The 18,065-nt window shown below is 44.3% G+C and overlaps 1 protein-coding gene across 3 annotated transcripts in view; it reads left to right on the top strand.

The window, feature by feature from the left end:
• The window catches only part of DOCK8 (dedicator of cytokinesis 8), a 719,019-nt gene that overhangs the window by 220,389 nt on the left and 480,565 nt on the right, over nucleotides 1-18,065 (top strand). For all 3 annotated transcript variants that reach the window (XM_086961229.1, XM_086961230.1, XM_086961231.1), the window contains 2 exons: nucleotides 15,066-15,132; nucleotides 16,104-16,253. In XM_086961229.1, the coding sequence (XP_086817355.1) occupies nucleotides 15,066-15,132; nucleotides 16,104-16,253 (217 nt within the window). The remainder of the gene's footprint in view (nucleotides 1-15,065; nucleotides 15,133-16,103; nucleotides 16,254-18,065) is intronic.

The raw sequence follows: 18,065 nt of genomic DNA, 5'->3' as shown, positions 1-18,065 counted from the left end.
AACTGCAACACGGCCCAAAGGACCAGAACAGATGACCAGACGAATCCTCATTAAGGCAAAATGTAGTTTTATTCAAGGCAAACTGAGCAGCAAAACTGACGCGTTTCGGGCAGTTGCCCTTGCTCACAGTCAAATGTTTACCCACAATGCCTGTACTTTTCAAATGCTTGTGCAAGTCATGTGATACATCATGTGACATAAATGAAAAAGGAAGAGGTACTGTTTTCATATATGTAGGCCAAATATACAACGAGGGAAAATATACTATTTCCATTGAAATGCCAACGTTGTAACATGCTAGTAAATATAGCTGAATTAATTCAATATTTGGACAACATAATATCTGCATAGATGCATACATTTGATAAGGACAGTTCATAGATCATTAAAATTGTGTTCTGTGCAAAATACCGCAAATATGTAAACATTATATGAGTAATACAGTTTCAGTTTTAAAAGCATATGTTAAATACTTAAAAACGGTTTGAATACAAAAATAAATTGTTATTCTTAAAAACTGCTTAAGTCATATTGTGCAAACTTACGCGATATAAATACATACTTTATATAAACAGATTATTTTAAATGATCCTGAACGATGTAAATGTCAGATCTAATATATGTTATCTCGGGGACATCTCTAAAATGATGGCAACCCCTGGATTTATTGATTATGATTAAGCATGGGCGAATTTTGTGAATTCGTGATCCGCGAATTTGCGGATTTGCGAATTCGCGATCCGCAAAATTCGCGAATTTGTGCGAATTTGCGGATTTTTGTTTTTTTGCGTGTTCGCGGGGTTTTTTGCGTGTTCGCGGGGTTTTTTGCGTGTTCGCTGGGATTTTTGCATCTTCGCGAGCCGCTTGCATAGCGAAGTTACCCATGCAGTCGTTTATGGGAGAGGGAGAGAGAGATAGATAGATAGATAGATAGAAAGAGAGAGAAAGAGAGGGAAAGAGAGAGGGAGAGAGAGAACGAGAGAAAGAAAGAGAGGCCGGATCTCTGAAGGGCCAGATTCCTGAGTTGCCCCTACAGAACATACAGCTTTTTATTTTTAGCAAAATGCATATGAAAATTGAGCTGTAAAGGTCTCTTTTAGTTTAACCCCTCCTGACAACTCAAAATGGGTGTATTTGCCATCCTCGCCCTTCTTCCTGTTTTTTTTATATCTGTAAGTGCTTCCTGATGAGGTTTAATTCCTTGGACAGGTGCTTCGTTGCCTACTTGTAACTATTCTCTGACCCTGCTTCAAGGGTCAGAGCAGGGTCAGAGAATAGTTGCAAGTAGGCAAAGAGGCGCCAGGAAGCAATTAGCAGCAGGTGTCCAAGTTGAAGTTAATTTGTTTGTAACCCTTTTGTAAAAGGTTACAAAGAAATTAGGTTCAACTTTTGCACCTGCTGCTGTAACCCTTGCTTGGCTGAAAATTCGTCCCCGCTGATTCGCGGATTTTACCGCGATTTCGCGAGATTTGCGGATCGCGAAATAGCAGAAAATCCGCAAATTCGCCCGCGAAACGGATTTTACGCCCACCCTTAATTATGATAAATTGGGGACATCAATGAATGATGGCAACCCCTCTGCATAGTATTTGTCTATCATGAACCAGTACCAATTTCCATCTTATAGTGCACCTAACACCTTATTAATAAATGTGCAACCAATATGTGAAAATAAAACAACCTATTTTTTCACAATAAACAGCATTTCAACAGGTCAAAGAAAAATAAGGGTGAAGTGACAGACCAACACAATAATACTTTTCCTAAAGAGGGATTTTTTTAGTTTACAAATTAAACTGATATTAATGTGTGTTGTTAGAACCAGTCAAAGGATAAGGGGGAAAAAGTAATATAAAAAAAAAAGATCCTCTGGATTTAGTTTAATTTTACAGTTAGAGTTAATCTCAGAGAGGCATTGGATTCGCTATACAGAAATGGGAATATGTAAATTCTAGATCGTATTCGAATACATATTGCCCTAAAGGAAATGATATAAATCCTCTGTGGTGTTCAACCCGTTAGGGACTTTGGTATCCAGCTCTAGAATCATTCTAGATTCGAGTTGGCGTAACATCTTGTCTCTGTCTCCTCCCCGACGGGGTTGGGGTACAGATGCCAAGACGAAATAATTGAGTCACTCCAAGTTGTTATTATGCACACTTTTGAAGTGCCTCGCCACTGGGTACGCATTATCGTTATTAACGATTGCACGAAGATGCTGCAATATCCTGGCGTTCACTGCCAGCCGAGTACTGCCAACGTACCTCAGGCCGCATGTGCACGTCAGGACATATACAGCATATTCAGTCCTGCAGTTGTAATTTCCCTTGATCTTTAAAGGTGTAGGACTGAAGGGAGTCATGTAAGTGCTGTTGTTGACACCAAATTTGCACGCCCGGCAACTTGAACACTTAAAAAAACCAAGTCGCGGGGGAAGCCAAGATTTAATTTTAGGTAACTCAGGGAATGGGTTAGACACATGGCTACGTAGGGAGGGTCCCCTCCTGAACGCAATCTTGGGATTTCGAGGTAGACTCAAAGCCAGGACTCCATCAGTTTGAAGAATAGGCCAACTTTTTGTTAAGATAGACCTGATTTTTCTGTCCTGGCAACTAAAAGATGTGATGAATCTAAGAGCAGAGTTTTCATTATTTTCATCAACAATTGTTTTATCACTAATTTGATTTAAAAGTGATTCCCTGCTTCGTAGTTTCATCTTATTTACAGCCCGGCTGAGGATTTGATTGTTATACCCTCTAGCACAAAATCTTCTAAGGGCTTCTGCTGTACATTTGTCTAACTCATCTTGAGAGCTGCAAATACTTTTGAGTCGGAGCAGTTCCCCGAATGGGATATTGTCAATTGTGTGCCTGGGATGGGCACTACTTGCGTGCAAGGTCGAGTTGCCCGCTGTTGCCTTTCTGTGGAGAGTAGTGGCTAGTTTGCTGGATTCAATGTAAACTCTAACATCAAGAAAGTCTACTGAACTCTTACTTATATGATGGGTAAACTTAAGATTATAATCATTGACATTAAGTTTTTCAATAAAGTTCAAAGCACTAGACTCATCACCTCTCCAAATTAAAAACACGTCATCTATAAAACGGACCCACATACCAACATTTTCCGAAAAAATATCTTGATGTTCACCCATGAGGACCTGCCTTTCCCAATAGCCTACGTGCAAACACGCATAGCTTGGGGAAAAGCAGGCCCCCATGGCGACACCTCTCTTCTGTAAATAGACATCTTTGCCAAACATGAAGTAATTATTGTTTAGACTCCATGATACAAGTTCCACCAACATTTTGTTGTGATTGTAACAGTCCATCGATCTAGTGCTCAAAAAGAATTCAAGAGCTCTAAGACCCATGTGGTGTTCTATGCTAGTCTAAAGGGCCTCGATGTCTAATGTAATTAACAGACAGTCTTCAGTCCATATTGCATTGCGGATAATGTCTAGGAAATGCCCCGTGTCCTTGATATATGTGGGCAAACCTTTAACCAGCGGTTGAAGGAAATAATCCGTATATTGGGCAAGATGTTCCCCCACACTATTAATTGCCGAAATTATCGGCCGTCCTTGAACAGGTGATGTAAGTTTATGGACTTTAGGTATGAGGTAGAACTTGGGCATAACCGGTAATTCAACGTGGAGAAACTTAAATTCCTGATTTGAAATTAAACCTTCCCGTTTATACCGGAATACAAGTTTTCTCAACTTGTCTTTTGATAGATCATACTGTTTTAAACATGTTTTGGTGTAGCACTCATCATCAGATAGTTGCCTAGTTCCTTCAGCAACATACTGCGTTTGGGGCCAGATTACAATGTTGCCTCCTTTGTCTGAGTTGCATACTACATTATGATGATCATTTTTGAGTTTATTAACCAGTTCCCAATATTGAGTTTCTTGCTGTTGTTTAATCCTTTTTCGATGTTTGACCTGGTGGTATAATTTTTTAAGGTCTGCAGTCACCATATCATGGAATTAATCTATTGCATCCCTAGGCATGATAGGAATAAAGTTAGATGACGGTTTGAAAGGGCTACTTCCTGCTCCTGTTTGAAGAATTGCAGCCTCCCTCAATTCATCCTGTGTGCAAATGTGAGAATTTGAATTTTCATTGTCCTCACCCAAATGGACAAGGGTTAGTAAGCCTCTAGTATCACTGGCCTGGAGAGTTGTTACACTGTTATCCACTGTTGTAGTGTCTTCATTATTAGGTCCTTTCTTGATCTTGAAAAATTTACATATCTTAAGTTTGCGGATGTAACGAAAAACATCAATCCTCGTCGCAGCATAGTTAAAGTCAGTTAGGGGACAATATGTGAGGCCAAGACTGAGTAGTTGTCGCTCAGCCGCGGTAAGTGTCGTTGGTGACAAGTTGATGATTGTTTTTGCGTTTATTTCTTGTTGTTGCGCCAATATTTTTTCTTTTTGTTGCTGTTGTTGTTTGAGCTTGTGTTTGTTGCGGCGCTCTTTCCTGCGGTGGTTGATTCTTGCCCTTTTTTCTGCTGTTTTTGTTGGTTTCGCGTTGATGGGCGTAAGGTTTGTAGTCGGGCATTGACTAAAAAATCAACTTCTTCCCCTAAATCAAGTACCAGGGAGTGTCCTGACTCCTCACCCCTCAATGCTGCGTCCTCATCAGAGTAAATGCTAGTGTTGCTGCTGGACAATGAAGAGTTGCCACTCGTAATTTGAGTATGTTCAGGGGTCTGACCTCGAGGAGCTCTGCCGGATGGTCCTGGCCCTGTTGCCCCTGATGCTGGAATAGTTTTTGCATTCTTTTTAAGCATTTTGGCATTATCAAACTTGCGCGTGAACGTGTATATTTTACCATGTTCATAATCATCCTTATTGCGCGCAAATTTCCAGGCTTTGCGGGTTTTGATTTTGTCCTCATGTTTGTTAACCCTCTCTTGAATCTCCTTTCTCATAGTTATTATTAATTCATTTGGTTCAAGTTTAAGCAACTCTCTATTTATTTCTTCCATGTCTTTAAGCAGCTGTGTGCGGTCAATCTCCGCATATTTTATTAAAATCAATATCTCAAAGAGCAAAATAATGTGTTTCCAGAGAAAGAGAAATTCCAAATATGAAAATTACTATTGGTCCATTGGGGGTGAAAGATTAGAAGTAGTGAAATCTTATCCCTTCCTTGGTAAGATTGTCATGAACAATCTTAGTGAAAAAGCACACACGGAGAATAATAGCAGAAAAGCCCTTGTCCAAGGAAAGAGCCTCATTTCCCTTTATAAAGCGACTGGCAGAAGGCATTTTTCCACATTGCTCGAGGTTTTTCGAGCAAAAATCCCAGCATCCCTAATCTACGGATTAGAAATAGTGGATATGGCTTGCTGGAATTTTTGGGATTCCAGTGAAGGAAAAATACTACGCAGTTTAGTCTCTGTCAATACCGCAAATTCTACGTCCTCTTTAAGACGAGAATTTGGATTACGTAGCTCTCGGGCACAGGCATCTGCGAGTGTGGTGCGTTGGGTTTATAACATCGCAAGAGGAATGCCTGGCACATTGAGACATCTAATAAAAAGTGAGTTGTTGGGTTCTTTTAATGCTCATTCCTCTATTGTGAGAATTTTCGACAGGCTGTTACGTTACTACAGCTTGATGAACAAAGTCTCTTTGCATTATCTGAGACTCAATTGAAGTTATCGTTAAAACCTGCTTCTTGGGAGCTAAGCTTTAAAGTTGATAGTGGGACAAATAAAGCGGTGAGAGGAATGCTCCCCATTGGCAAATTTTGTAAAATAAAAACCCCCCAACCATACATAAGTTGGAATCTTCCTCATGGAATTAGGCGATTTATGTTACTGTTAAGGTATAATTTGCTTCCGTTAAATTGCCTTTTGTCCAAATGGTATGGTAGCTCAGATATCTGTAATCATTGCAATCTTAATACTCAGGATATGTACCATGTTGTTTTCGTTTGTCCGGTTCTTATGCCATTTAGACGTAAATGGCTAAGATTTACGTGCCTCCAACTGGGTATTCGTACTGCTTATGATTTTATTGAAGCAATGCTTAATCCCCCTAATGAAATGTTTTGTTTTAAATTATTTTACTTCTTCAAATGCTTTTTATCGTTATACTGATTTTTCAAATATTATGTATAATTTCTTTGTATTTTTTTTTATGGAAATATGTTGTATGATTTTATGAATTCTTATGTGGATCTCTTTTGAGTTCCGTTATCATAATAAATAAATTTGAAATTTGAATTTATTAAAATCAGGACTAGATTGCGAGATGCATCCAAGTTACTTTGTCCCCATTCTCTTAGCATTTCCGGGTGAGGCTTCTCGTAACTAGGGGCTAGTAATATTCGCAGCCCCCGAGGAATCCGTCCCTCTGCTATGTACATAGTGAGAGATTTATGTTCCCACCACTTGGTGACCTCACTTTTCATGGCTTTCTCCAGGCGTTTCTCCAGGCGTTTCATTAACGTTTTTATCTGTGTCTCTATTGATGGGGAACTAGTCTCTGAATCCCCTGAGGCTCCCACTGCTGCGGCAGTGCCCTTTTGAGTAATTCTGGGCAGATTAGAAAAAAGTTCCAAAGAGGCTGCCTCTCGCCCCCTTACTGTTTCCTCTGTCATTATTTTCGCTGCTCAGTTTGCCCGATTATGAATTGGATTGATATTTTATGTGCAGGTGACTCGAATGTTTGTAGCTCCCCCTCGCACAATGCCTATTTCCTCCCCACCGCCTACATATATAGAAAGTCAGATTTAAACATTTTAAGCAAACAGGTAGGCTTTTGTATCACCTCAAAGAAACACTATTTTATAGTGAAAGACAAATTGACAAATAGATGTGTGTGGCAAGATGTAGAGTCTGTTTTTTTCTCTGTGATGCCTCTTGGCCCATTCAACAGCTGTGTTTGTGTGGTCCAAGTAGGGGGGGATTGCAGAACACGTAGACCTGGGGCACGGGCCTACCTGCCCCCTTCTAGCAATATCACTGTTTACACCCAGATTTGTAAACTGCGAAAGGTCATCTTGTATGTATTTGCTATTTCGATTCTTTTATAATTGATCACACCAAGGGAGTTTTGCAGAGCCTAGCAGTAAATGCACCATTACTATCTACAGTGTCACTATTTTAAACTGTACACTGGTGCCTTTCTGGCACTATTATGAATACATACGTCATCTTATCAAGTCTCAGTAAACTTGCATTAATGTAGGCCTCTCCTCTTCTTTCTTTGATGTGTTTTTCTTCCATGCATGAATCTCATTGGAAATGTAAGCTGACCGCTTTCACTTGCCTTTGCCAATTTTTCACAGCATATTCACATGAAATGCATGCATTAATAATGCCTTTTTTTACCAGGCTAGCTAAGATTAGCAATCCTTGAGGGCTAGGGGAAGTATCAGTTACTGTGGAAAAGCGTGTTCAGAATAAAACATACTCCACTGTGGCAGCGACTTCCCAGTGACACTTTAGAAAAGTTTTCATACTGGCACTAATATTGTGCTTAAGACCCTTCCTAGCACCGACCAGTCTTCATCCTTTTATATGTAGGATAACTTCCCCAAATCCAGGATATCCCTGAAGGCTCATCTCTTCCTAAAGGCAGCTGCTCTGCTCCCCTGTTGATAAGTAGGCTTTCCAGTCTACTTCATGCTATTTGGGTTTTGAAGGGCATCACCTAGCTAGGAGTCGTCTCAGAGCTCTTTCCACTTGTGGACAAGGAGATTACGGCCCCACGAATGCCATACAGAATAAAGGAATTCTCCCAGTGGTCCATTAGTTGTGAGGGTAAAGCTTTTGAAGTATACAAAGGCGTGCACTGGGCTTCTGAGGATTACTAAGACCAGGACTTACACACAACTTTCATCTCATCTGATTATACATGTGCCCACCCACCAAACCGGAAGGAGTGTGGGTTCCATAGCATAAATCCTGCACTGTGAGAAGATGTGTCTTGCATCTATGATTGAACATCCTTCTTTACAAATATTATGCGTGTCCGTCTGTCACTTTGAACGCATTCCATGCACAGTCCTGATTATTCTTGTGACCTTTCAAGCCTGTTACAATTGTTTTTCATCCATTTTTTATGTCTGCCCTCTTAATAGCTCTACCTTTCTAGCCAGAATCATGTAATCAAAACAATTCAGAAATAAAAAATACTCGCATAGATGGCCGTTGCGTCAGACACCTTTATTCATTGGTCTGCCAGCTGTCACTCACAGTTTGCTTCTGCCCACCGCAGCATGGCTGAACGGATCAGCTCACTTCTGTCATTGACTTTCTGGCATTTCCGTAATCGCGTGTACACACCAGCCTTAAAAGAAGTGCACTTTAGTATCATGGAGGACCAATAAATGACTTTGTGAATGTTTTTAAGGGCTCGCCTGCTGTGCGCATGCGCATAGCTGGCGAAGCTCTATAGGGGCTTAAATAAGCTTTACCTAGACTGGCGATTGACTGGCGATTTGATGCTGTGCCCGTGCGCTTTTAGGTCAATGCGCAAGCGCATTGACCTAAAATGCACGTGCACATCATCAAATCGCCAGTCAATCGCCAGCAGCACTCCTCCCCTGCTGCTTCACACCCTCATGCCGCTCTCCCCGCTCCGCCCCCTCCCCTGCCCGCCGTGTCGCATTTCTCATCCCCCCTCCCCACAGCAATGCCCTCAGCCGGCCGTACTTTCACTTTGACGGCCGCTGGCCGTCTCTCGTGTTTCTCCTTGTTTCGCTCTGTCCAATCAATCTTGCGCACTCTCTCACATTCACTAATTCTCACTCGTTTGCACTCTTGCTCATTCATATTCTGACTCACTCATACTTTCTCACTCACACGAATTCTTACTCATTCTCAATCACAGATAAACTCACTGTCATTTGTTCAGTCTCACTCACACTCCCCAGACTTGTTACTCATTCATTCATTCTCCGACACCCACCTTCCTCACTTGCAGTCACTCTTTCATTCTGATTCACATAGACTCAGTCCCACTCATTTTCACAAACTACTTGCCAATTAATTTCACCCCCTGCACTCACACGCATGCTCACACATCCACTCACAAGCACGCACATGACATACATTTAAAATTGAGCACTTTTTATTTTTCTTACTCCGCTGCCAGTGACGGTCTCATTCTAGTCCCTGGCGCTCAATTTTCTATTACAGTAACAGTTAATAATCGAACAATATTTAACTTGCTAGTGTAATAATCAATGGGTAGAAAACCAGGTGATAAGAGCCCATAGTTCTGCGTTCCTGGCACCGATTTTGCCACCTCGGAGGCCAGGGGTTGGAAACACAGCCGGTACCAGGAATTGCAAGGGGGAAGCCAGAGGTTGCAGCTGGGATGCGAAGGGTTGCAGCTGCGACCCCTAAATGATGTCTGTGTTGAAATTATTTTGCCCGCACCTCATTATTGTTCATATTAGGTCTTGCTATACAATAAGGTTGTCCACAGGACCTATTGTTACAATTTCCTAGAAATGTATGTCCAGTGGGTTTTAGCTCTATTCAGCGGTGTATTTCTCTCTCAACTCATACGATTAGATTCTTGAGGTATAATGTCACTGCCTAAGGACTACTCGTATTGCAAAGACAAGTTTAAATATCTAAAGGAGTACACTGAATCATTACATTCTTAATATCATACCTACACAGTATACTCAAAGCAATCCATTTTAGTTTTTTCACAGAGAAAGACTTTTATAATGTTTAGTCAGGAACTGTGTTCGAGTTATGCCCACATGTACACATTTATGTTTACACGGACAGATGTACAAGCCCGCTGCTTGTAACAAACAAACATTAACAAAAACAATGGGTTTCGATTTAGTGTAATAATGCATTAAGACAAAGGCATTTCACAATCAAAACTGCAGTCTGCATAGATTAGTACCTCGATGCCAAACCCATTAGCTTTATCAATGCTTGTTTTTATTTAAGAATACAATTTACTTCCAAAATGTAAAACATGTTAGAATTTAGTCTTCCGTAAAAAAGAAAAATTAAAAAAAAAAGCAAATGACTTTCAGGCAAGAAAGGTTAGGTCTCCATGTCACATGTGAATAGCAGCAGACCTCACATTTATGGGAACGTTTTTGTTGCACTTTGCATTTCGAGACAGCTTTAGCTTGTCCGATTTCCTCAGTGAGGGTTTTAACACTGTTTTTAGTTCTGGTCACCCCTGACCTTGGACATTTAATCCACTTTTGCGCACAATGTTCCCAACCAACCTTCTGTTGGCATGCTTCCAAGTAGAAGTGCTGATGCAGCGACCCATAAAAACGTCTCTTAGCCCCTTTCGAATAACCTTAGTTGGGGTTCTCCATGCCCTTCTTTGAATCCGGCTGGGAGTCTGTCCGATCTTGCTCTGAGGCTTGCTATTAGCTCAGACGGCTATCAACTTCAAACAAAATATACAATCTAGGAATTCCAGCGTCTGAGCGGGAGAGGGACAGCACTGCATGATATTTTTGCTTATGAGGAAAAAGTAAGCAATTCAGGTGTGGGCCAAACGTGCTCAACAATAATTACAGGAGCCTGCGCGCTGTTTAACTATCGGCATTACACTTACCACAGTGAGAAGAGTCGGTGTCAGACAAGGTAATATTTTCATGTTGGAAATTGGCTTTTGAAATAATCGAAGTTCATATGTCTGTTGTTCTAAACCACAAGTACTAGCTGTGTGACGGGTTGGAACGCCGCATCCACCACCACCACCGCATCCACCATCACCACATCCACCGCATCCACCACCACCGCATCCACCATCACCACCACATCCACCACCACATCCACCACCACATCCACCATCACATCCACCTCCACATCCACCATGACATCCACAGCCACATCCACCACCACATCCACTACCACCACATCCACCACCACCGCATCCACCACCACCACCACCCCATCCACCACCACCACCGCATCCACCACCACCACATCCACCACCACCGCATCCACCACCATCACCACTGCATCCACCACCACCACCGCATCCACCACCACATCCACCATCACCACATCCACCGCATCCACCACCACCGCATCCACCACCACATCCACCATCAACACCACATCCACCACCACATCCACCACCACATCCACCATCACCACCACATCCACCATCACATCCACCGCCACATCCACCACCACATCCACCACCACTTCACCACCGCATCCACCACCACATCCACCACCACCACCACATCCACCGCATCCACCACCACATCCACCACTTCCACCACCACCACATCCACCACCACCACATCCACCACTGCATCCACCACCACCACATCCACCACCACATCCACCACCACATCCACCACCTCATCCACCACCTCATCCACCACCTCATCCACCACCTCATCCACCACCGCATCCACCACCGCATCCACCACCACTGCATCCACCACCACCGCATCCACCACCACCGCATCCACCACCACCATCACACCCACCACCACTACATCCACCACCACATCCACTACAACCACCACCCCTTCCACCACTACCACCACCACCGCATCCACCACCACCGCATCCACCACCACATCCACCATCAACACCACATCCACCATCACATCCACCACCACCACCACATCCACCAACACATCCACCATCACCTCCACATCCACCATGACATCCACCGCCACCGCCACCACCACATCCACCACCACCGCATCCACCACCACCGCATCCACCACCACCGCATCCACCACCACCACATCCACTACAACCACCACCCCATCCACCACTACCACCACCACTGCATCCACCACATCCCCCACCACCACATCCACCACCACATCCACCACCACCACATCCACCACCACATCCACCACCACATCCACCATCACCACCACATCCACCATCACATCCACCATCACATCCACCACCACCACCACATCCACCACCACATCCACCATCACATCCACCATCACATCCACCACCACCAAATCCACCACCACATCCACCACCACCACATCCACCACCACTTCACCACCGCATCAACCACCACCACATCCACCACCACCACCACATCCACCGCATCCACCACCACATCCACCACTTCCACTGCATCCACCACCACCACATCCACCACATCCACCACCGCATCCACCACCGCATCCACCACCACCGCATCCACCACCACCTCATCCACCACCTCATCCACCACCACCTCATCCACCACCACCTCATCCACCACCACCTCATCCACCACCTCATCCACCACCTCATCCACCACCTCATCTACCACCTCATCCACCACCTCATCCACCACCTCATCCACCACCTCATCCACCAACGCATCCACCACAACCACCACATCCACAACCACCACATCCGCAACCACCACATCCACCACCACCACATCCACCACATCACCACCACATCCACCATCACCACCACATCCACCATCACATCCACCACCACCACATCCACCACATCCACCATCACATCCATCACCTTCACATCCACCATGACATCCACCACCACATCCACCACCACATACACCACTTCCACCGCATCCACCACCACCGCATCCACCACCACATCCACCACCACCACCACATCCACCACCACAACCACATCCACCACCACCACCACATCCACCACCACCACATCCACCACCACCACCACATCCACCACCACCACCACCACATCCATCACCGCATCAACCACCTCATCCACCACCTCATCCACCACCGCATCCACCACCACCACATCCACCACCGCATCCACCACCGCATCCACCACACCCACCACCATCACTTCCACCACCACATCCACCACCACTTTCACCACATCCACAACCACCACCACCACATCCACCACATCAACACCACATCGACCACCTCCACCACCACCACCACATCCACCACCACCACCACCTCCACCACCACCTCCACCACCACCACCACATCCACCACCACCCCCAAATCCACCCCCACATCCACCCCCACATCCACCACCATCACCACCACCACCACATCCACCACCACATCCACCACCACCACCACATCCACCACCACCATATCCCCCAGATCCACCACCACCACATCTACATGTGTGTGGCTCTGTGTGTGTAGGTGCAAATGCAATGTTCTTGGATTGTCGTCACAATAAAATACACTGAACATAATCTTCACAAAAGTTATTTACAAACGTTTAAGCTATTGCCATTATAAATTACAATAACTTTTATTTAAGTATTAATTATTTACAAAATTAAAAGCCATTGTTATTTGTAATATCAATACATCTAAGTCACGTAAATACAACACACATTGCATTACAAATGCTATAGGTGTCACATTTGCAAAAGTTAAAACTATTGACATTGTAACTGACAAAGCTATTAATTTCGCTACTTTCAAAACCAACACGTAAATAAAAAAAGTGTCATTTACAATACCAATAGCTCAAACTTTCCTAATGCGAGACCTATTGCATTTCCAATGCTTGTTTTAAATAGTCCTGCCTGTGTCTTCAGATTACAGTAATGCAAAAACAAAACACCTGTATGTACACTTACCTGCTAGGAAGCACCAGATCGGTTCTCTTGAAATTATATGTGAATTCATTTTTAAGCTCTAAATTTGCATTGCAGGCCGGAGGCCACTGTGCTTAGGCAATTACACATTAGTACTCTTTGTATTTCTGTGGCATGTGCTTAAAGTATTAAAACAATGAAAACTAGCTCACTAGGAGCAGGCCTATTGGGCATTGCTAACGCATCTTCTTTAATGCAATCAGACTCTTCAAGTCGAGCCACTCATAACACGTCATGTTTTCTGTTTGTTTAATTCATTTTCTCGCTCTTCTTCGTGCTTGCTTCAATTGCCGAATACACTTGCTCATGCTTGGATGTTAAAATTATGACACAAAAAAGAAAACCGGACATAAATCACTTAGCATGGCCTGAGCACGGCAAACAGCGTCTCTAGCCTCTGTGTTTTTACTACAGTGCGACAGCCTATTACACAACTTGCACTTGGGTCCACATCGTGGTGTGGTATTGCCTGCCATCCTAGAGTCTGAAATTTCGCGCTGGCTTTTTTCACCACCCTCCACGTTTCCTAGCACAGGTGCTGGCGAACACTGCTGCAGCAGCGACACCCAGTGGACAGAGAATACCTTCGCGGTTCCGAATTTTGTGTTATTTGCAAATCTATAGGACACTGGACAGGTGAAAAGAATAAGAACGGAGTCTGAGTTCGGGGATGAGTAGTGAGTTTAACATCACAACGCAAAAGACAGCTTTCAAACTGCGCCTGCTGCAAACGCAAGTTCACCAAATTGGTCTGAAATGTTATGCTGTCTGAAATGTTAAGATGATTATGGAAAACTATAAGGGGCAGATTTACAAGCCCTGTATGCTACATTTGCGCCGCCGTTGCGTCACCTTTGTGACGCAGCGGCGGCGCAAAGCCAGCACCATGCTGCGGGGTATTTACAACGTGACGCATCTGGGAGATGCGTCACGTTGTAAAGCCCAGCGCCACATGTGGGCGTTCCGGCGCGGGGGGGAGGGCGTTCCGACGCAGGAACGCCTCCTAAAATTTCACTCAGGCACTTTTAAGGCCATGCTGCGTCAAAACCTTGCGCCTGCTTGAAGCAGGTGTAAGGATTGACGCAGCATATTAGGCATAGGGGCACCCAGAGCCTTGCTGGAGGTGCGTCGCGCTTGCGACGTGACTCCAGCAATGCGTCACCTTTACGGCAGCAGATGCGTCAAGCATCTGTCTACTCTTGCCCCATGGTACACCGCATTGTAAATGAGGTGCATTCATGGTGGCGCAAGAGGTTTCTTCCGTGACGCACAATAACTGGCGCATCCCTGCTGCTATGCAGTGATGCTCCACTTATTGTAAATCTGCCCCTAAGTACATATATTGCGCCATAATGCATACGGCTGGAAGCAGCAGACCGGCATAGATTCCTGTTCGATATCAAGAGCCATTCAAACCAAAATAGATTGCCAAGGGGAAGGCATTATTTTATGCTGTGGGGCAATAAAACTGTAAATTATAAATTCTTCTTTCTCATTCCAACAGATTCGACATCGAAATCGAGCCTCTGTTTGCCAGCATAGCCCTGTACGACATAAAGGAAAGGAAAAAGGTAAGAATACTGAGCAGACACTTAGCGGCCGATTCTCAGGTGAGTACCGGAAGTACATTATAGGAGTACTTACTTGCCAATATAAATTGGCCCTGAATTATCCAACTCCCTATTATTAAAACTGCAAAGTCCTTTCTGTTTGCACTAATTGTATATGAACATTCAGAGAACATTCCCATTTTGGTCTTATTTTAGACGTTTTGGGCCCATTGTAAAGCGCTTTGATATCCTTCGGGATTAAGTTTGCGCTATATAAATAAATACATTCTCAAAAGCGTGTAAGAGTATGTAAAAGAGTACCACAGTTATACCCCTGCAGAGCACTCCAACCTCACTGCGGGGGGGGGGTACGGAAATCAGTGTTACAAATGATAGTGCAGAGTAAGAAAATATGGTGGCCACGTATTATGAACGATCACCAGATAGAGAAGATCCTCTCCCGGCCATTACTTGCCCACAATCAAAAGAATGTTCCCCTGTGGCTCCTGGCAAGTGCATTCCACGACCACCAGTCCACTCAGTCTTATATGTGGCGACCAGCCAGATTTCTAATGAAACTGAGATCATCATTGGGCAGCACAACAAGAATAGAGGCCTCTTCTCACAATCCGTGACTACCAGGAAAGCAGGTGTTTAGCTACAATTGCTTTGGCTCTTCAAATAGGCAAGGAACTCTGATGGCCTGGGCAGTGCTGTGATAATTACGTGGGAATATGTAGACATCATTGTCTTCAGATCAAGATGCCCCACAGATTTTGCAGAAAATGATCTTGTACCATTGACTGAACTGATGTGAATGTCTACTTAAAACACCGTAATGAAGCACGTTCTATTGCATAGGTTTCTGATATTAGTCAATGTGTGCTGACACGGGTGAATCGTGTGAATATCTCATTTTCTTGTGACTTTGTGACTTACTGTACATAGCACAGGTTGTGATAAAAGACCCTCTTTGGTGTTTCTATTAACAGATTTCCGAAAACTTTCATTGTGACCTAAATTCCGAGCAGTTGAAAGGGTTTCTGCGGAGCCACACCCCCAGCGTCGCACAAACAAGCCAGGCAAAGTCTGCCGTCTTTTCTGTAACTTATCCATCTGCTGACATCTACTTGGTAGTAAAGGTGAGGTTGGGCAAAGCCTGCATCATGTCATTTTATTTCTGTAGTAGGTACAATTATTTCGGTTGAAGCTGAAAAAAATTATTATTCTTGTTCTCAACGTGATTTTTTCATAGATGTGTTGGACATTTTTGGATACTGCAACCGTTGAGCAATACACACTCGTGCCTCCCCTCTGGAGGGGAGTGGGGATAGGATCGAACTGTAAAATTACCAATCTAATTCTATAGGCTGGAGTTCATTAACTGAAACTCCCCTTGGAATGCCACTTTGATCATACATGCAAGGCGCATTATAGCAGTCACCCTGAATGGACATGTAATATACTGATGTTAGACAGTGCTTAATTTGTAAAAGAATAAATGCCGGTGCCCAAAGCTCTGTTCAGGACTCAGTGGCTGTTGCTATTAAATCTTCCTCAGTCCTCCTTAATCCACTACCAGACACTCCTTGCCTCTTTATCTCACTTTTGATGGTCTCTGCTTCCCCCCTTCCTTCTCCTTTCCCCTTAGTGTGATTTCCCCTTTCTTGCTCTCAGTCAATGTCTGAAAAATAAGCGCTGGTTTCCAAAAATGAACACTGTCTATCAGGCGCGCAACACCCATTGGACCCCCCCCCCCCCCCCCCCCCCCGTCGTGTGTGGCAGCCCGGGATGAGACAGATCCCAGGCACACACAGAGCCGCACCCGAACGTTTCACAGGTCTTTAAAAGACCATTTGAATGTTAATTAGGCCTTGCAGTTGTTTCACCCCTTCTAAGAGCCCCTGCAGCTCCACTCTGCCTACTGATTACAGGTTCAGCCCCCCCCGAAATTTTTTCGTAGCCCCCCTCGAAATTCGGCTCTAGTTGCGCCTCTGCTGTATATACATACTTCCCTTCACAATATTTTGCTCCTCAATAATTAAGCTGCAATATTTTGGTGCATCAAAATTTTACACAAGATATTCAGGTAGGATTATCCATTAGATTTCCACCTGAAGTATTTGTAAAGTGAGAACTAATCACCCTTAAGGATCTCAAGGCGCTGAAGGCTGTCAGGAGGATAAGCGCGCTACTGCCCAGAGTCACCTGGTGCTGGGTTGAGCTGCCGCCGGCGATCGAAGCGTGACCCCCCGTGCTATTGAGTCAGCCGCTCTGGCCGCTGCGCCACAACTCTCCCTCACCACCTGGGCAGGAGCGATGTTCTGAGCAGCCACGGCCCGTGGAGGGAGTTTTGGTGGGGCGGAGAGGCGGGGCGGGGAAGGGGCAGGGTGGGGGGTGCTAAAAACCGGAGTATGGATAATTGAAGGTAAGTAAACAATTTAATAAATAAAACGAATTTTGCGATGCAGGGCGCACTACGAAATTCGTTTTATTAACTAAATTGTTTACTTACCTTCAATTATCCATACTCCGGTTTTTAGCACCCCCCACCCCGCCTCTCCGCCGCACCGAAACTCCCTCCACGGGCCGTGGCTGGTTCTGAGACACCTGCGCTGTAAGAGGTGTAGGATTTGGACTATTCAGATGAGAAGGAGCCTGATGCTGGAGAAAAGCTGACTGTGCAAAATGAGTTTACATGTCTTAAGGGACAGTGATTTCATTTTAAGAGTGTGCTAATGTCATAGACCGTAGGCTTCAAAGCTTGAGGGATGGTGCAAAGGTAATTGATAATTGGGGTCTGAAATGATTGCCGTTGTGGTAAAACTCCACGTGAAAGCAGGTTTGTGAGAAGAGCTGTTTCTGAGATCTATGGCGTTTCTGATGAAGTATAATTTTTTGCATTAAAAACTAATTTGTATCGATGTATTTCTAAAATGAAGTGTGCAGGTTTT

This window comes from Lissotriton vulgaris, chromosome 3_1 (genome assembly GCF_964263255.1).
Source record: "Lissotriton vulgaris chromosome 3_1, aLisVul1.2, whole genome shotgun sequence".
NCBI lineage: Eukaryota > Metazoa > Chordata > Amphibia > Caudata > Salamandridae > Lissotriton > Lissotriton vulgaris.
Note: the sequence above shows the minus strand (reverse complement) of the source record. Positions and strands in the feature narration are given on the sequence as shown.